The sequence below is a fragment of the Phalacrocorax carbo genome, chromosome 2 (genome assembly GCF_963921805.1).
Source record: "Phalacrocorax carbo chromosome 2, bPhaCar2.1, whole genome shotgun sequence".
Taxonomy (NCBI): domain Eukaryota; kingdom Metazoa; phylum Chordata; class Aves; order Suliformes; family Phalacrocoracidae; genus Phalacrocorax; species Phalacrocorax carbo.
In genome coordinates this window covers 29,913,223-29,933,903 of record NC_087514.1, presented here as the reverse complement: position 1 = coordinate 29,933,903, position 20,681 = coordinate 29,913,223, and the positions used below count along the sequence as shown (strand labels likewise).

The 20,681-nt window shown below is 37.6% G+C and overlaps 1 protein-coding gene across 6 annotated transcripts in view; it reads left to right on the top strand.

The window, feature by feature from the left end:
* CPNE3 (copine 3) overlaps positions 1–19,089 on the top strand; it is a 34,127-nt gene extending 15,038 nt beyond the window's left edge. For 5 of the 6 annotated variants that reach the window (XM_064442467.1, XM_064442464.1, XM_064442468.1 and 2 more), the window contains exons 6-16: positions 535–618; positions 2,256–2,345; positions 5,714–5,812; positions 8,950–9,036; positions 9,629–9,688; positions 10,607–10,740; positions 11,194–11,248; positions 11,350–11,401; positions 12,091–12,224; positions 14,330–14,566; positions 16,008–19,089. In XM_064442467.1, the coding sequence (XP_064298537.1) occupies positions 535–618; positions 2,256–2,345; positions 5,714–5,812; positions 8,950–9,036; positions 9,629–9,688; positions 10,607–10,740; positions 11,194–11,248; positions 11,350–11,401; positions 12,091–12,224; positions 14,330–14,566; positions 16,008–16,118 (1,143 nt within the window). In that variant the 3' untranslated portion in view covers positions 16,119–19,089. The remainder of the gene's footprint in view (positions 1–534; positions 619–2,255; positions 2,346–5,713; positions 5,813–8,949; positions 9,037–9,628; positions 9,689–10,606; positions 10,741–11,193; positions 11,249–11,349; positions 11,402–12,090; positions 12,225–14,329; positions 14,567–16,007) is intronic. The other variant, XR_010371418.1, reaches the window with a different exon arrangement.
* Positions 19,090–20,681: the final 1,592 nt, after the last annotated feature.

Below are 20,681 nucleotides of genomic sequence, written 5' to 3'. Positions count from 1 at the left end.
AGCACACTTCCATTTAAATGTAAATCTTTACATTTAATCATAAAGATAACAGAGTTTTCCATTGGTTTCAATAGTTGTGTAAATGATTACCTGTTATTGCTCTCAAAGAAATGGTAGAGTGTGCTTGTAGTGTATAAATCTGTTATAGTAAACATTTTGGGGGTGGCTAAAAATACTGTATTTAGAAAGACACATTTGAAAAAAGTTAATGGCAAAAAATATATTATTGATTTAATGATAATTTTTTTTAACTGGATGAAATAATTAGTTTCCTAACTATGCATCATAGTACTGATTAGTATAAGCATTCTTTTGCTTGGACTGCCAGGTATTTCGTATGTGGACACTTATCCTAAATTGATGGGCATGCTCTGTTTTCTTCCTCTCTTTCACAGACTTGCATTTCTTCATATAAAGCTTTTGTTCCCTGAATATTTAGTTCACTTGTTGTTAATCTACTAGTGTTTTAAATAGTGTTTAATGGCATTCATGCCACAGGCTGTTCTGGGATAATTACATGTTGTTTAAATACAGGATTTCTTTGGAAAGTCAGATCCTTATCTGGAATTCCACAAGCAGACTGGAGATGGAAACTGGGTGATGGTTCACAGAACAGAGGTAGGATATTTTCAGTCAACAGCCTAGAGATTAAGGTTATTTGATTTCCAGTGTGTCACAGCACTGAAGATACAGTTCCTTACAAAAAGGAGAGAATGGTCTGATAGCTGACTTGCAGACTAGTTAGAAATCACCTCAGCTGTTCCATGGATTTTCTGATAAGACGGGAAGTGAACCTTACTCTGATTCTGGTTTATGCCATCCTATTTTAAAGGAATTTAAAAAAAAAAACAAAAACAAAAAAAAAAAAACAAAAAAACAAAACAACTTTCTGCAATCTAGAAGAAAACAAATGTTTTGAAAAGGTACTGCATGCTCAGTGCTACTCTAAGGTTAGAACTTGGGCATTCCTGTGACTGTGCTGTTCTTCTGTCAGTGTCACCTAGCTGTACCATTTACTAATGAAAGTAATTATACCGAACGCTTGCATAGCAAGGGCAAGCCAAGGATAATGCTGAGTGAGGGAAAATGTGCTTGAGCAGCAGCAGCCTTCCACCCAGGAGGAGGTGGAGAGGTCCCGTGGCAGCAACTGACAGGGTGGGAGTAGGTTCAAAGTGTCTTGCTGTAGTGGAAGCTCAGGCCCTAGTCACAACTGAGGTTCTGTGTACATTTGAATAGGTGACTGTATTAATTCTGGAGCATGGATGTTGAAGAAATATAAATCCTTTTTGTGTCAGATTTATAAAACTAGTCTCCCTCATGAGGTGGTTCTTCTGCATAAAATGTATAACATGAGGATTTCAGTCATTGTCAATTTCAGTAATGAATCCAGAATTTGCTGTTCCAGCCTAGACCTGTCTGGAGGATTAGTTCTTTAACTTACAGATTTTAAAAAGCTTTTTATGTTACTTACTACTATTTACTGTTTTCATTTTCAAAAGAGAGTTTTCTTTCTCTGCACTCCTACAGTTCTGGAAGTATTACTATTATTAGATATTATTAAGTATTGCTTGTTGTGTGTAGTTCCTTGTGCTTTCCAAGATCATTATTTGGTGTATTTGGCATATTACAGATACTTTACAGTTGACAAATTCTGCAGATCCTTCAGATTATTCTTAAATATCGCTTATTTAGCATTCAGCTTGAGAGACTGTGTGCAGTAGGGTGTCTTTTTATCTTTACGCACTGTTTCTGCTTAACTACACCATGAATTTCTCGAGGGAATATTTCCATAAGTGGCATTTCAGAATAAATGTAAACTGGAGTGAATTGCAGCCTCCAGAGCATTGGTGTATTCAGAAATTCCAGTGTAATCTTTTTCCATTTTTTTTGTAAGTCATGCTTTTATATATGTTTGTGTGTGTGTATATGTGTGTGCTTATTTAAAAAAATTTATGTAATGATAAATTGAATTTTTTGCAGTGTGTAGCTGAACGATATAGTAGATCACAGTGCAGTTAGAAAAATATGGAGGTGAAAGATACCATCATCTTTGGACAATACTACTGCATGTTAGGAATGTTTAGTTTGTTCATACCCTATATGTTAGGGTTTGGATTGCAGAAGGTGATTGACAGCAGCATTAGTCAACTGTTTTTGCGTACAAAAATCATGGCACAAAGGTATTCACAATTACAGTGAATACTTTCCACTCTTGAGAACAATACTATTACTATTCTGGCTTCTTTTTTTCACAGGTTATTAAAAACAACCTGAATCCTGTTTGGAGGCCCTTTAAAATCTCTCTGAATTCTCTGTGTTACAGTGACATGGATAAGTCAATCAAGGTAGTGTATGTGATACATGTGTATGAATCAATCAACAAGCACAAAAAAACAATCAACAAAAAAACAAGATATGTAAAGATTTGTTATTCTAGTTATTGCCTCTTTTTGTTTCTTATTCTCATTTGAGTAAGTCCGAGACACCTGCATGTTCTACGAAAAAAAAAAATTCTCACATTTGTGATGCATTATCTGGTAAAAGTTGGCCTTTGAAAGTCTGGGAAACCAGTTGGACATAAGTAGCTTTCAAATGTCCAATTCAGTTTCTCATTTAGATTATGCAGTTTTAGTGTTGCATCAGCCACTATTGGTGGTGTTAAGATACCGTATAGTAAAATATGCGTGGTAAAGGCTAGAATGTGCTCTGCTCCACATTATGGATCTTGTAATACTTTGTTACTGGTGTGACAGGGAACACTAATGAAATTCTTAATATACTACCTAATGCAATGAATTACACTTAATATACTAGCTGAGGTAACAGATGTGGACCAGATGTACCTTGTGGATACCAGATGTACCAACTGTTCTCCTCAGATGAAACTTTTGGTCAGAAAGTCAACCAAACTGGTGAAGTGATAGTTTTAGCAGGACTGGTCTTTAATTCTTTGTATCTTCAAATCTTACCTTGAATAAATTATGTTTAACTTCTGAATTCAGGAATTCCCTTCAGGGGAAACTAAACAACCAATCAAAATACCATTTATTAGCTGTTATGAACATGCTAGGAACCTGATATTTTAGCATTAAAAAAAAAACAAATGAAACAAACCACTATACTTGCCGTTCTTCCTCTGGGAAGGAAAAATGAAAGCATGATCTGCATGTGACAGGTATTAGACACATGACTTGAGGCAGTCCTGGAAAATGCTTAACAGCCACAGGGATCTGGGTGTTACAAGCACCTGTATTGATTGGAATACATAATCATAAAGCAGGCTAATGAACAGCTTTACAAGCCCAGAACCTGCTGCTTTGCTGCTTCCTTCTCATTCCTTTCTGCTTCCCTTTTCCCCAAAATAGCTGTGACAGCTCTTAATGTTTTCATAGGCTGTAAATACATTTCTCTTTTTCAGTAAACAGCTATACTGAAACTATAGACCATTGATTAAAATATATCTATTCAGATGGAGTTTTTCTCAGCTCTGTCATAATTTTGGTAAAGTCTGTTCTTTGGAATCTTGCCTCAGAAATGTATGTTCATTTCCAGAGGAAATTGATTTTACTTGAAGCTGTTATGGACTTGCAGACAGACAGTAGGATTATGCCTTAATTTAGAAATCCAGGAGCTATCACTTCAAACATTAAAATGGAGGCAGTATTGTATTACAATGTTGTTGAAGGATTAAACAATTCTTTTAACACTTTTATATGCGCACAGTTCCGTACCTAATGGCCTATTTGTCGTAGTAAGTAAAACTACCAACTTTTCCATAATGAGTGGCTTTTCACCTATTTAATGGCTTAGTTTGTGTATCCCCAGCAATGCACAAACCAAGTTGATTCTTTATCTTCTGGATTTATTGCTATATTCCATGTATGTTTGCAGTCAGTAAAGTCTTTCTGTGTTGAAAATGTGAGCCTTTCATCTGGAGCAAGCATGCTTGGTTCTGCTGGGGAAAATGTATATGCAATTTTATCACATGGTTCCCTAGCTCTATTGTCTGTCCAGGAGAGCATACATGGAACAAAAGAAATATTTCTGTCTTGCCTGGAATAAGTATTGAAAATTGGCCTAGATGGTCAAATATATCAAGCAAGACAAATTTTAAATCTTTAAAAAGGAAAAAAGAAATAACTGTGCTAACTGTGAACAGTTATCGTAACTTTTGGCTCAGGAAATGCCTTCAATTTTAAATTTCAGGTATTGAAGCACTTGGCTGAGTATTTGGCTTAATTTATGGCATTCAAAAGAATTTTTACACAGCATCTGCCATGAACATTAGTCTGTCAGTACTGTGGCTGCTTCTGTGAGATTTAAGTTGCTATCCCGTGCATGTGCATGCATTTTATTTGTTAGTGCATTCAAAATGTTGTAGGAGTAGTGCAAACTGCAGCATAGAGGCATGTTTTGCACAGTGTAGAACTTGCAATCTACTCATCAGATTTTGAACTTCAGTATTACTGTTTGTTTTCAGAAAGTTAATTCCTCTCAGAAGCTCAAGTATATGTTGGAGTTGTTTGCTTTACTTTGTTATTCCTAAAGGAAGTGGCTAAGTAATCAACTAAATTCTTCCTTGAATATAACATAGAATTTTTTCAGTCCAAAAGACGGGCATAAAAATAGTTGTTCAGTTTAAGCCATATGTATTCAGAAAAGTTTTTCTTGAAGTTTTGGTTTTGATTCCAGATAGTGGGGGATTCCTACTTTGAGTCTTGATTGATTATTATTTATAGTTAAATTATTTTAATCTGTTTTTCTGTGATTTGGTTAAGTTAGCTATCTTGTCTGTGTCACTAAACTGAAATAAAATATTGGAAGTGGATGGAATTAGCATATGCTATTACAGGTAAATACCTAGCTTTTTATCTAGGAAGGCAGTTGGGGCACATTCATAAGTTGAGCTTTTAAAAAAAAAAATTGAGGACACTATAAGGTTAAAGTTACAGTGGTAAAATTATGCTCAAACTGATAGGTTCTCAAACAGAAAAAGTCTATTTTTCACTTGTTATGCCTTCTTTGATGGGTTGGGGTGTTAAAATGTGAGTTGATTGAATCATAAAAAATAGCATTAAACACTGAATACAGGAAAAGAGGGATTTTTAGTTGACATTCAGATCCAGGAAGTGTGGATCATAACCACTGTTTAAGTTTGCTAATCTTAAAAAAAAATAAAATTCAAGTCTTGTTTCTAGATTTAGGGCTGGACCTTCGTATACTTATAAATTCTGAGTTATCATGAAGATTAATGAAGTAATATAAAAGTATTAATGAAACTCTCATGATCACTGAATGAATGATTTACTAAATCTTAGCTGGATCCTCAGAGATAGTTAAATTTCCTTAATACCTCCAAAAAACTAAGTCTCTTAATCCACCATGGCAGTACTCCCAAAACGTAGTTCAATATAACTGATGTTACCTGCTTATGCAGGACCTGACCCTGCTTAGTATTGTCATTTCTCTTCCACTTCAGTGCAAGATCTGATCTGAAACTGGGTATATTGACTTTTACCCAGTCCTAATTTGGAATCTTTATATGCAAGTTTATGCAATTTTAAGACTGCAGTGTGAAGAAAAACTCCATGATATAAGAGATATAGGAATGTTTTGGATGTTCAGGTTTGCCTGAACTAGAAGTGCCGTTGCAGTGTTTATTGCTTTTGTAAGGCCATTTCTGGTACTAACGCTAAATAATGCTTCTTTTTAGGTTGAGTGCTATGACTACGATAGTGATGGGTCTCATGATCTCATAGGAAGTTTTCAAACTACAATGTCAAAACTAAAGGAAGCATCTCGGTCCTCACCCGTAAGTCTTACAGAGTCTAAAATGCCTGTGTGCTCTTGATAAGCCATTTTACTCATTTTGGAGCAAATCTTATGTCACTTGACTTGCAGGTATCGAAGCTGTGTTAGGCTACACCTTAAAAATGCAACTGTAGTTGAGACTGTTTCAGCATCTACATTATGTGTTCACTTTCCTACTCTTAATATCTTGGTTACAGTTTTTAATATTACATATCTGAATACCCAACTGTCAGCACAAATCAATTTCACTAACTGTAAAAATACAGAAATCAAAAAATTTAGAGTGTCAAAGACAGAATGCAGTACAATTGTCACTGCAGTTAAAAGGCCAAAGCTTGTGATATTTTTTTGCAGATTTTACTTAATCCCATGTTTCAAGCATGGCACTTAGAAACTGTCATGCATAGTTTAGTAAATATGCATGGGAAGCCTGCTGTATGAGTATAGGCTGGGAGAACTGGGTTTGTTCAGCCTTGAGAAAAGGAGGCGTAGGGGGATCTCATCACCGTGTACCAGTACTTAAGGGGTAGCTTCAAAGAAGATGGAGACTCCCTTTTTACACGGAGTCACATTGAGAGGACAAGGGGGAATGGACACAAAATGCTCTTGGAGGTTCCAGTTGGACACCAGAGGAAAATTTTTCACAGTGACAACAGTCAACCATTGGAATAATCTCCCCAGGGGAGTGGTTGACTCGGCCACGTTGGTCACTTGAAAGATTTGGCTGGACAGGGTGCTGGGCCATCTTGTCTAGACTGTGCTCTTCCTAGGAAGGTTGGACTAGATGATCCAACCTGGGATTCTGTGAAATATGAAAAAATTCAACATTTATGCCACTGCACAAAAATGCTATTGAATGTGATACCTTAGATGGCTCTCCTTTAAAGTGAAATTACCCTTCCTGTTCTTACAAACTATAATAATTTACAACCTTTTAATAGACAAGGTTTACATTTAGAAGAAGAAAGGTGGCATAACAACCCTGGCATAAAAGCCTTTGTTTTATGGACAAGTATGTTGTCCAAATACTTTACCATGTTTTCCTTTCTGTAAAATCCGCCAAACTGCTCCTGCAGTAATAATAATACTAATGTGATGTGTTGAGTGCCTGCATGTAGTTTTCTGACATCTTGAGCATTGCATTTGTACTAAATACTTCAGAGCTGTTGAATGTGAAGAGTCAGCCTTGACTAGCGTTTTTTTGATTGCTGCTTTGTGCCCTGCCATACTTTTCTTCTAGATACCTGTTTCTGAATCCATTTTGAATTACGCATGGTTTAGTTTAATGCCTCAAGGTTTTGTACTTTTAAGGAATTTTGGACTCATATCGTACACGTGTAATTCATATGCTCCCTAGTTGAATCTCTTAGGTGTTTTTCTCTTTTTTTTTCCTGTATTTTCAGGGGCCAGATGGTATCACTTTCGTTTTCAATGCTGACAGTGATCCTTCTTATTATTGAATTAAGGAGTGCAAAAAAAAAACCAAAAACGTTTTTCTGCTTTTTAAATGAAAATTTTATTAATATTTTAACAAGATGTTTTCCTTCATTAATTAAAAAAAAATTTGCATTTTTGTTATAGAGCAGTATCATAAATGAAACAAACCTGGCAGGTTTGTACATTCATACTTTCAAGCACATATTTTTTGTAAGAACTGTGATAGTTTCTGAGTAGTGTAAAAGCTCCTTGAAAATACAAATATCTATTTTCATTGCTCCCCTAGTAGCAGAATAGGTGCGGTCTCTTTTGATTTTAAAGAAAAGGTATTTTAAGTTATAATCTGCCCGTGGTTGTTTTGGAAATGCTTTAAGAAGGTTGTTTTGATAACTGTGGCTATCCCTATTCCAAGAAACTTACTGCTGTGTCAGTAAGATGAAGCAAATATAAGAGACAGCACAAATTATGTTCTCCAGTTTTCTTCTACTTTTGAACAGAACTAATCTGTAATCCTGTGTGATCTGAATAATTTGATGTTTGTAAAATATTTCCAGTGCACATTAGAATTTGACTTTATATATTCCAAGTGTTATCTTTAGTTACTCCCACAAGTCTGACATCAGCTGCACCTGCAGGAGATCTGGCACAGCTTCTTTCAAGTTTACTTGAGGCACACATAGGTGTGACTCTGTATCCTCAGTTGCTGAAAAAGCTGGTCTCCTATGACTGGAGTGAATGGGTGGCTTTTCATTCTCCAGAGACCTGCCAATTTCCACACCCCTCCCCCGTTCACTTAAGGTGTGTCTTCCCCCCAGGCATGCTGTTAGTGTGCTCTGGTTGGAGGATTATAAAATGTAGTTGAAAGATTGTACATGCTAGTATCCCATGGCAGTTATTAGTGAGCACCTCACCAACTGACGTAGTACAAAACCAAGTCTCTGAAAGACAATTTCCATCAGATAGAAGTGATGGTGGTGGTGAAATGTCTGGAAAAAAAAAAAAAAAAGGTGAAGAGGAGGCATGTAGACTTCTCAGTTTTTGACCATGTTAGTGCATTTTTTTGCTTGTGATTAATTGCAAGATCACTTTTTAAAATTTAATTATCTTAAGCCAAAGCAGTGGAACACTGTTTTCTGGCACTGAGCCAGAAGGCCTGTCTGGAATACCTCCTCAGGCTATATGCACCAGACATGCTGCATTGTGCCATCATGACTGTATGATGGCAGGAGCTGCTTAACCTGGCTAGCTGTTGATTGCACTTGGAGGTTAAGGTTTTGGTTGAGTTGATGAAGCCTCAGCAACTGATTTTGGAAAGTGTAAACCTATACCCCTTATTTCGTACATTACTGCCACAGCTGCTGGACACAGTGGTGCTTTGCCTGAATGACCATGTCTTTACCAAAAAGAAGGTTGTTAGCAGAATTCCCAGAGGGAAAATGGTACGGAATGTCTTTGTCTCATTGAAAGACAGCTGTCTAAACAAATGTTTTTGTAGGCTTTTGGGAAAGAGAGTATTTCTGTCTTAATAATGGGGTTTTTCTTGCTGATTTTGGCCAAGCTGGGTTTAATTTTGCTTGATAGTGAAATAAACTGCACTTTTAATGCAAGCCCAAAGTATTAGTCCTAGAATAAAGAATTTTTGAATTTGTTGCATAAATGATATTTATAGTGCTTCTGTTGGATTTGTTTGCATTCATGCAGGTTGAATTTGAGTGCATCAATGAAAAGAAAAGACAGAAGAAAAAAACCTATAAAAACTCTGGCATAGTGAGCGTTAAGCACTGTGAGGTCAGTAGTGTATTCTGGTATGACTCTGGTTTTAAGTATTCAGGTATAACAACTCTCATCTATTATACCTTTACCCTCAAACTTTAAGAAACTTAAAAATGTCTGAAAGTTCCAGACATAGTAAATGTTTGAGGGCTCTGTTGCATCGTAAGGAGGCAGATTGACAGCTGAATCACATGCCTATCCTCGCCCATCCCCTCACTTTCTCTTGAAGATGCCATCTGTATGCCAAAGGTTGCTTACCAATTTCTAAGGCCATTCCTGAACCACTGCATTTCCCAACTCACCATTTTATGGTGAATTAAAATCTGGTGTGTCATAAATATGCTGTTTTATAAATGATAGTGCATTTGGAGCTGCTTTGTCTGCTTGTAGTTTTGTAAAAAGCCTGATTCTGATGCACTCAGTGTGTGATGGCACACGCTATAAATGTCATCACTGCAGTGGTGGGTGGGATATCTATAGAGTAAAAGTAGTTCTTTGCATGGGTAAATATAACAAATCTGGAACCTCAAAAGCTGCTGCAATAATACTTAGTGGTTTTCTCCCATTAAAAAAGAAGTTAATTTCTATCTTTAACTTCTATTTTTAGATCATAGTAGAATGCACGTTTCTTGATTACATCATGGGTGGGTGTCAGCTGAATTTCACAGTAAGTTAAACTATTTAAACTAAGTAGCTTTTTAGTTTTGGAACAAACTGGAGTATATAATTACTATGCTCTTCATTTGATTATTGTATATATTTTTGTTGTTGTTGTTCTGTAGTGTGGAGGGGGGAAGCCAGTTAGCCAGAATCCATCTAGTCTGTTTAGAAAAAATTATTTTCTTTACTCATGGCACAAAGTTCTGAACCTATCATTACGGTCATTAGGAACTAGCTGAGCTGTGTAGATGGAGACCAAGGAGAAATTTACAGTTCTCTGTTTTACTTCAAGTTTCCTTTTCATAAGGGCTCCCCCTGTCCTCCCACCACAGGTTTCACTTTTGTCCTTCGTGGTGGCTTTCAAGGCCCTTTGCTTAATGAAGGCAACATACAGAACCAATTAGATGTATTAGGACCCTTAAGTTGCGTAAATCATGAACCAAATGCAGCATAAGTCATGTAAGATGTCTTCACCTTGGTGATATGCCTCATCACTAAAGCAGAGAAGACACAGTGAGGTCAGAGAAGGAACTATCTCCAGGCTTCTGTGGTGTCTGGCTAGCTGTACTTCTGAGAGGAAAGATGTGTATGGCAAGGTGCAGGATGAACTCAATTTAACAGCTTTTGAAGAGCTCCTGTGAATGGTAACTGAAGGTAAATGCAGCGAAAACCTGATAGGTGAAAGCCATTTCAGCCCTTCTGAGAGGTGCAGAGCTTCTGCTAGTTTGGTAGTGGCGTTGTTTATTAAGAGTGTTAACATTCCAAGAAATCTGCATCGAAGTATTGTGCCCGTTAGATTTTTTTTTTTTAATGTCCTGGTAACTACTGTTTACAACTCTTCCATGATTTTCACTTCAGCTTTGCCAGAGATAAGAAACATAATTTTACCTCTAACAGCAATTTGATATAAATACTGCATTTGTAGGTGGGGATAGATTTTACAGGCTCCAATGGAGACCCTCGCTCTCCAGACTCTCTGCATTACCTCAGCCCTAACGGAGTTAATGAATACCTAACAGCCATTTGGTCTGTAGGAATGGTCGTTCAGGATTACGATACGTAAGTTTTAGATATTTTATTTGAAGCATTTTTTAGAAATGTGTAGGTTTTTGTGGTAGTTTCTTAAACCAGTGTTGAAGATGCCAGCAGCTATTTCAGGATGAAGCTTCTGAGCCGAAATACAGAGCTAAAAAAGACTTCATAATCACTGCACAATCGCATAATCACAAGCAGAAGCTTGTGTTTACAGCACACAAGCAAGGCTTTTCATCTGTGATGTAAAGAGCAGCATTAATTTAAATAAATGCTTGCATTCTTGCCAATTTGGTGTTAAAGATTGGTTTCAGTCCTAGAAACAATTGCGGGGGGAACGTCCGTTTAATTTTGCCTCTTAATGCTTAATAAAAGTATTTTTAATGATCAAAAGCAGTGCTGATTAGCGAAACTTACTGAACTATGACAGCTATTAATGGAAGGCACTCGCTTCATTTTTCTTTAAAATTGCTTTTTTAGAGATAAGATGTTTCCAGCCTTTGGATTTGGTGCACAAATTCCTCCTTCCTTTCAGGTAATGGAATATGTAAATGCACCACATAAGACAACTAAAAGCACTTACTTCAGGGGAAGAGTGTATATACAGTCCTGACTATGTCTTTTGTGTATTGACAGGTGTCACATGAGTTCCCATTAAATTTTAACCCATCAAACCCATTCTGTAATGGTAAGTCTGAGAAAGTAACGTCAGACCCAGAGAATAAAACGTCTCAGGTGAATGGATAAAAACACTTGAAAGGTGAACTGTGAAGCATGTTGTTCTAATTAAATAATGAGTTTAGTTGTGTAGCAGGGAAAAAATCTATGACCATTTTCCTAGTTATTAGAAATAGCATTTGGTCTCTCCTCTGTAATGATTCGAGAAAGAAGTGTTCTAAACAGCTAGGGCACAGTACAGGTAAGCTGGGAATGCCTCTCTCATGTTGTCAAGCCACTTCATTCTACTTCACTGCTGGTGTGGAGTTGTCCGGTTTGAGTACGATGCTGGTAGTGGCTGTTCAGCATGGCCTCTGCAATCACACTACTGACTACCACAAGCTGCCAGGCGAAGAGAACTGTTGTCATTCAGTTACACATGCTTGAGCATACAGTATTTGGCCTTTCTATCCACATAAAGCCAAGCATGTCAAGTATGTGCATTAAGCATTGGTCAAGCTGAAGGCCTCCATTGCTCATGAATGATTTATTTTTTTCATCATGGTTAGTTTTAAATCTTGGCATCATCACTTTAAATAACTGATATTGTTTTAGGAAGGTTGAGTACTTCAAAATACCTGTCATGGTTTTAGCCTGGGACATGACAATATCCTAATTCTAATAGGAAAAAAAATAATATGGTCTATTTGTGTCCTCTAGGAATCCAAGGCATTGTTGATGCATATCGGGCTTGTCTTCCTCAAGTGAAATTATATGGGCCAACAAATTTTTCTCCAATTATAAATCATGTGGCAAGATTTGCTGCTGCAGCTACACAACAGCAGACGGCATCTGTAAGTTCTTTATGACAGTGTGTGTATTTTTCTTACTTTTTTCTTTTCCTTCTAGTTTATATATATTATTTTTATCTTTTAAGCTTGTAAGTGTATTTGTTTCAACAGCTGGCCGTTTACCTTGTGAATTGGTGTTTGGTACCCTTAAAACGAGATGAGTGTTAACTGGTTTTTGCAGGTTGTACACAACAATTGTCTCCTAAATTAACTAAATAAACTCTTCAGAATTGAAATATCAACTTAGAAATACATGGCACCTTTATGGTATCTTGTATTCAAGGCTCTTGCAGTGCGAAACAGGTGTTAAAGTCTAATTTAAGCCTTTGCATATGGGAAAGTGATTTTAACCTCAGCTGAGAAAAATCAGCTAGACCTTGTTTCATATGAGATAGCTGAGAGAGAGAATTAAGTAAGGTAATGAAGAAATAGAGGATATAGCTCCTGACACCTGTGTACCAACATAGATAATTAATTGCCCTTACTATAAAGCTTTAGGTGCTGTATGTGCTGTGCCCTCCTCCCTGTTAAAATTGTACACTTGAGTTGTTGACCATAGCAGGAAATAGGAAGTCTGAAGAGCAAGTCGAGTGTTGAATCATTTAGATAATAATCCATACAAGTTCAGCAAATCTGAAGCCATATATATCCTAAATCATTGATGACAGCAAATACTGGTATCCCAGATGTCACGTAAAATCAGAAAATTGGTTTAGCAATTTTTGCATATAAAAGTACCTGTGGAAGCCAATTAGGAAGAGAGCTATGGATTTTCATATGCCAAGAGGTTTATAAGGTTTTGCCTTGGTAGTCTTTCAGCAGAAACTGTCGTATGTAAGGAAGGTAGCAAAACCTCTTGCATTTTTTTCCCGAGAGTGCAATATGCCTAGCAAGGAATATATTTTTTTCTGCCTGAAAGGACGCACTGAAAAGTTTTACTGCCTTGCCATTTAATGCATATTGTAGATATTTTGGGTTGGGTTTTGGTTTTGGGGTGGTTTTTCTTCCAGTATAAGGGAAGTATAAGAAGAGAGAAATAAACCCAATGTGATGTGCTATCATGATGCTAGTCACAGCCTTCTCTGATAGTGGTTGCTTTGTAGATGTTCTTGCTGGAGTGGGGGAATGGAGTAGTGGGGAGCAATGAAAAAAGGTGATACTTGAACACAGCAGATAAAGGAAAACCAGTTTTTTTGGAGGTGGATAAGGGAAGGTGGGAAACAAAATACTGAAGAGGAAGACTTCTAAGAATACTGGCAGTACCTTTGGAACTTGAATTTGTGCTGCGCATTAATCATCTGAAATGAACCAAGTGAGAGAAGACCAGAAGTTCAAAAGCATTTGATAGTTTCTGAACTTTGTATTTCTAGCTTGTTCTTGATACTTTGATTCAGAGCAGAGCCTAAGGTGCCAGCTTTTAGAAGCCCTGGCAGTATAGTGGAAGCAACTTGAGTGGTACTTGAATAAATTACAGAAGTACTGCAAGGTGGTCTCATTGGCTTTAGTAATTAACTTTGCAGCAGCTAGAAAATGTGAGTAAAAATGGGCATGCTGTTTTTCAGCACAAAAAGATGTGTTTTCATCTATATTTAGGATTTTAGGGATACACTGAAAAAATGAAGGCCTGTTCCATTACCCTTGGTAGCGCTCTTTTGTGCATCTGTGCTAAACTGAATGAAGCAAAGGGTAGCATTTCATAAAGGCATCGATAGACCAGAAAGGAAACAAATACAGATTCACAGATGTTATCTGTCCAAAACCTCAACAAACTGCGTTCAATTCCAGGTCAGATACTTGGAAGATGGGTTAACTGTTGGTTTGTCCGGGGATTTTGGAGAGGAGAAGGGTGATACCATTGGGTTTTTGGAAGGTAGTTGTTTAAAGAGGACTTCTTTTCAAAGATTGCTTACATTGTCCTTATAAATTTCCTCGGACTGTAGAGATGAAGCTTGACCACAACTTAGATGTTTGATTGTAAAATTGAGTTGAGTGCATTGACCATGCTCAAAGCAATGACAATACGTAGTCTGTAAGTACATTTTTCTAAGTGTACATGCCTATGCATTTCCTATTTCTTTGTCATAACACAGTGTTTATTGATTTGACAGCAATACTTTATACTTCTGATCATAACGGATGGTGTGATAACAGATCTTGATCAAACTCGAACTGCCATAGTTAATGCTTCAAAATTGCCCATGTCCATTATCATTGTTGGCGTTGGAGGAGCAGACTTTGATGCTATGGAGTTTCTTGATGGTGACAATGGAGTTCTTAGGTCCCCGTCAGGAGAACCAGCTGTCAGAGACATTGTCCAGTTTGTGCCATTCAGGAAGTTCCAAAATGTAAGTAATCTTATTGGTATGCTTAACAAATATTGTAGCAGTATGGTGGGTTTGCTACATGTAGTCTAAGCTTTTGTGGTGTCTCAAAAAGGAACTCTGAAGTCTGAGATAAGTCTTTATCAAATGCTTTAAAAAAAAAAAAAAAAGACTTCAGCATCTGTAGAATTTCCATTAGGTGACCTGATTCATGTTTAAAAGACTCAATTTCTGGTTTGAGCACTGCATTTCTGAGAGATTGCTGCAAGAGAATGACCTTTGTAAATCTCCTTCAGACTTGATGACACAAATAGATGTGTTTTTCATTTGGAAGGAAGAACTTACTCTGTTCTTTTTCTTACGGAAAAGTGTTTTTGCTTGTGGATGGTCATTTGTAAACGTGGATTAGTCTCACATTTTAGCGCAGTGTTAAAATTAAAGACTAAACAGGGAGGTCATAATCAGTAGAAATTGTGTGTGGGCACAATAGTGGTGATAGTTTTCATTTTTATTAAAGCACATATACCAAAAAAAAAGGCGGTGAAAGAATAGAAGTCCTGATTTTTTGCTGTAGACCCAATAAAATATGGACAGGCTAATATAGTCTGGCTTTTAAATGACATCTTGCTGGAAAAAGTTGATTAAAAAAAGAAAATTCCTCAGGAAGGGGAAGATAAGATCAGCATTTTTATTTCCATCCTAATATGTTCTAATTTTATTTTGTTTCTTAATATTAACCCTGTTAATAATACTTGTTATACCTCCTTATTTAGTCTTTCTATTTTTATTTTTACTTTTGATACAAGCTCTTTGTTTAATCTTAGAGCAACTCAGGCAAGTTGAAAGGAGAAAGAGAGCAAAATCAATATAGAATATGCTTACTGAATAGTGCACTTGGATGTAGATTAACTAGGATCAATATTCATTATAAAATTATATATTTGAATTCTTTGTTTCTAGAAAAAGGGGTGCTTTTTTCCCCCCATGGATATTTAGACTTACAGTAAAAACAGTATCTCTAAAAGAGATGCTTTTAGAGCTGCTCTGTAGCAATGCAGTTACTGTGGATGGCACTTGGTGCAAAGGCTTGCAGACAATTAGACAAGCCCCTGAAGGGTCATCTTAAGCAGGTAGTGAAAGTGTGTTTACGTGGCTGAAGCTGGAAGCCTGCACTCCGTGTGTGTGTTTCATAGGACAAAAGGTGTCTTCAGACATGGCAGCCCTTTGTGCACCCAGCTCCTCTTACTTCACTGGAACAAGGCAGCCAGCTGGTTCCTGGGAACAGGAGCGAGAAGGTAGAGATGTCAGGAAAGTTTCCATCTGTCCCACCGCAAGGGTGCTGTGTAAAGTCCTCTGTAAAATGTCAGACTTTAAATTGCTCTTATAGAGGCCGTGCTTATTACCAGTCTTAGGATCTCCTTTAACAGTTGTTGGAAACTGAACCTTGGTGTTCTTTTTTTATAAGTCTCCAAAAGAAGCTCTGGCGCAGTGTGTCCTGGCAGAAGTCCCTCAGCAAGTGGTGAACTACTTCAGCACCTACAAACTGCAGCCTCCTAAGAATCCTGCTGCAAAGTGAATGGGCTGAGCAGGGAAGCTGAAACTTTGTGCTTGCTTTACTTGCTGCATCTACAGACTTTAGTTCTCAAGATACTTCTGTGTACAGGTATACACACACCTCCGTATGGTAACGTCTGTTAGCTTTTGCTTGCAAATCAATGCCAAGTGTGCCTTTTAAGGGGCAAAATTGTAGTTGTGTTAATATATGATGTTAACTTGAGAGATAGGGCTTACATGCGTGCATTTTATTTTGAAAAGTAAGAGTGGAAAAAAAAGAGGTTGAATGTGCAGAGAGAAGGGGGAGAATGGCTGGAAGTGGATCGGCTGCCTGTTTGATAAATATGGCCCGTGGGAGTGTTTAGTTACTTTTGTGGGGATCTACTCTGAGAACTGCAGTTTCTCAGTCATCACAAAACCAGTCTGAAATGAAAAAGAGTGTATGTCACCACCAACAGATAAAAGTTTGTATGTGCTTCAACAAACTTGGAATACCTCAGGCTTCTGTGTTGTAACAAAATTTTGTCACAGGAGTTTCATAATTAGACGAGTGCCAGAACAGGGTGTAAAGGCCCTCGTTGCATGCCAACTTCACATTAGCCACTTCAGTGCCTTTGGCCAATGCCTGGGATTCAGGGCTGTGTGAACATGAGCCAAACAAGTCATTAAAGTATATATTCTTTTATAGTATGCAGTCTCTTTAAGGTAGTACAGGAATAACTAGGGTGAATCAAGGTAAACCTCTAACATCTCAGAAGAATACTATTGGCCTTTGAGGCTGGTACTGTAAAGGCTGTAAGATGTGTTTGTGTCAGTGTGTGTTGTGCTAGAAAACGGGAACTCCAGAGATTGTTTTGCTTGGAGTTTGTTTTGGATTTGGGTTGGTTGTTCCCCTCCCCCCATAAAACAATAATGACTATTGATCTTTAAAGGGCTTTTTCTGAAGTGGGAATTCATTTTTCAGTTCAAAAGTTTTGTCTGATTTATAACTGCATATTTTCAAGCAAAGACAGTTCTTGAAAGTGCTGCCTAATTTATATTGGTTTTGTCATATTTCAAATCATGCTTTTTCATGAGCTTGCTAATGAAAAGTGCCTGGAAAAACCCCAATTTTCCCTCTTCCCTCCAAGTAGGAAGACATAACAAAGTCTTTAAGCTCTAATCCTATAATCATATTGCATTTCTCTTGGTTTATTTTCTTGGCTTGAGTTTTCTCTTCATCGTTTACACCAAGTGTAAATCACGTTGTGTTTGCTTAGTGGACAGATGAAGCTTTCTTGTTTCCCAGTTGCACACTGCTTGCTGAGCCTCTCTTCTGATCCTGTCAGTGCGTGTAACGTAAGTGGATGTAAAGGTCTCATTTACCACCTCTAAAATGCCCATCTTGAACACTAATTTTGCAGTTTCATATTTGAAGTGGTTTAGAGGTAGACATCCAACTGATCTGATTTTGGATGGTCTGGCTGTAACATGTACGAACAGAATGAGCTAACGCTAAATTTAGCATAATTGGGCGCTCAGGATTGCAACAGGTCATAGTGTAGTTGCTGGAGCTGCTCTGTGTGGTTTAATCTTTTTTTTTCCATTTATGTATAATCCTGGCAAAATCTGAGTTCACATGAACATTGATGGGTGAAAGATATATGTATTGAGACTGTCTTACACAACCTGTAAAACATACCAAATGTTTTGTAGACAGTTGACTAGTTCTCAGTCATGAATGAATGTGTTGTTCTCCACTCCATTTTCCTTGGTGGAAGGGGGTCCAGTTTCAGTAGTGGAATACTAAGGAAGAGTTTTTGTCTCATATTAAGCCAAGCTCTTTCTTTTTTCAAATCTAATTCACGTGTGTGTTTATATAAAAACCTACAGTCATCTTTTTATCAGTGTAGGACAATGTGTTACTACTTTATACATAAATTAAAATGAAGCGTCATGCCAGATATGGCACACAAAATATTAAGGTCAATGAAGTAGTTACAATGAACCTAAATCACACTGCTGCAAATTGATATAGTATGGTTTTTGAACTGTAAACTGTTTCATAGCTGCATGCTCCACGTAGAGAGATAACGGGATGCCGTATTAATGCTTTGTCTAGATTCATTGCTGCGGATGAGTACTGCTGATAGGAGTACAGAGGAATTGAAGTTCCTCTGAGCTCTCTGCCAAGAATATAATGCTGCATCTAAGTTCTGTACCAATTCTATTTCAAGTTGCCATGGAAGTGCCTTTAAATGCATTTAAGAATGTTAATAGCTATTATTGCACATATAGCTACTAAACATAAACGTATTATTAAACATATAGCTACTAAATATCTGCTGCATATAAAATACATAAACCCTTTTGTGTTGTCTATTCTGAATGTAAATTCTGAGTTTCTGCAGTAGAGAATTCATTATCTCTCATTGGAAGAGTGCCTCCATGTTGTTCAAGCTTCGGGAATTAAATAGCATATCAATGACACCCACTTCTCAACGTGCCCTTCTCTGTGTAAAGAAAAGTGTTTCAGACCTGACAGCGACAAGAACCATTTTCCTGTTGTAACTTGTCTTAGAGGTATGCAGCTAACAAACAGCCCGTTGGAAGATCCGGAAACTCCCCAGTTAGGCTGAAGCAATGTTCTGAGTCAAGGAATGCAGCAGACTGTGAGTCAAGGGGAGGGGTGAGGAGTTATTTTGTAGTTTTGCCATTTTTGTTTGTTTTTACATGTAAAAAATGCCTTATTAGCTTGAGGGTGACAAAGCAAAATATTGTCAAAGTTTTGTAAAGGGAATGTGCTCGTAGGTCACTTGCACCACCTTGTGATAAAAATGATGTACAGCAGTCTTCATAATCAGATGCTTTTTGCCACTTAATTGTCATAATATATGCATATGTACAGTAGAGAAATAACCTGTAAGCAGAATTTTTTTACTTTCCTATGTATTTCAGTTCTGATGAAGTTAACTGATTTGAAATTCTTATGCATTAAAAATATAATTTCAGTATCCTGTTCTATTGTACTTTTGTATTCAGCATTTTGTGTGTAATGATAAATGCTGCTTTTGCAGTTTGTGTGATGAGCATTTGACAGGCGGAACAGCTCAGATTTATAACAAGTATTATCAGATGAGAGGAAAAATGCTTTTTCACTCAGTGGTTTTGAATGTGCAGTGTGTATTTCACAAAGGATCACATACGGGCTTTTAGCAAGAAGATAAATCTGAAATGGGGCGGGTTTGGCAGTGACTGTTTCATGCTCTTTGCCTCATTAGAGTTCTCCCATGAATGCTTATGTCATACAATTATTACGAGGTTTTCCAAATCTTTTTTTCAGAATAGTGTCCTCATTTTAAGTAGAGAGGCATGGGGATTTGGTTATTTTTAGTTTTCAGATACATTGTCCTACTGCACCCTTCAGTTTCTTGACATTCAAGTGTAGTTCAGTCTGAGATGCTTTATTGGGAAGCTTGAGAGATACGTGAGGCATAGCATTGCAGTGGAGCGTGATGCCAGACAGAACCTTAGTGAGCTTTGATACGGGAAGTTGCATTTTCTAGGTGCTCTAGAGTAATTCACTCAACTTCTCTACCACATTCATCCACAGGGTAGAATTAGTTCTGGAAGGGTTTAATACCTCTCACAAAAGGAGCAGCACTTGACCTTTCTTGTGTAGTTTCTTCTGGTGAAAGCCCTATAAGTAGTTCCAACTTGCATTCCTGGACTGCTCCTGCCCCTGCCCACCGATAAGAATGGAGGAATTCTGGGAAGGGGAAAATACTCCAATAACAGAAAAATTAAGATATCATTAAATCGTGACCTTTAAGATCATCAAATCTGACCGTTAGCACTGCCAAGTCCACCACTAAACCATGTCCCTAAGCACCACATCTACACCTCCAGGGATGGAGACTCCACCACTTCTCTGGGCATCCTGTTCCAAGGCTTGACAACACTTCAGTGAAGGCATTTTTCCTGATATCCAATCTGAACCTCTCCTGGCACAACTTGAGGCCATTTCCTCTCGTCCTATCGCTTGTTACTTGGGAGAGGAGACCAACCCCCACCTCACTACAACCTCCTCTCAGGTAGTTGTAGAGAGCGATAAGGTCTCCCCTCAGCCTCCTCTTCTCCAGGCCAAACAGCCCCAGTTCCTTCAGCTGCTCCTCACAAGACTTGTGCTCTCGACCCAGGGAATACCAGATGAATGTTACTTCTGTGCGGCCATGTTCATCTGCAAATACTGACATTTCTCCGGTTTTATTCTGGGCCTAAGGAACTTGAGAGCTGTGCGTAACTTGGTAATTTTGCAGACAGAACTGACAGGCTTTCCTGCAATCCTGAGCTGTTAAGAGCTGTAGCAAAGCAGCAGCTCGTGGGCTGCCTTGTTGCTGCAGTGTAATGCTTGCTGCTGTAGTCTCAGCCCTTACTTTGTAATATATGTCAGTGTGTGATTGATGAACTTAAATATACTGACAGTGAAAATCTTTGAAGCTACCTGACAGCTGTTTGTGTCAGCAGAAGAGGATTGCATCTTTTGCAATGAGAAAGCTTTACTCATTAATATCAAAATGTTAAAATATGGGGGTTTATGTGTTTT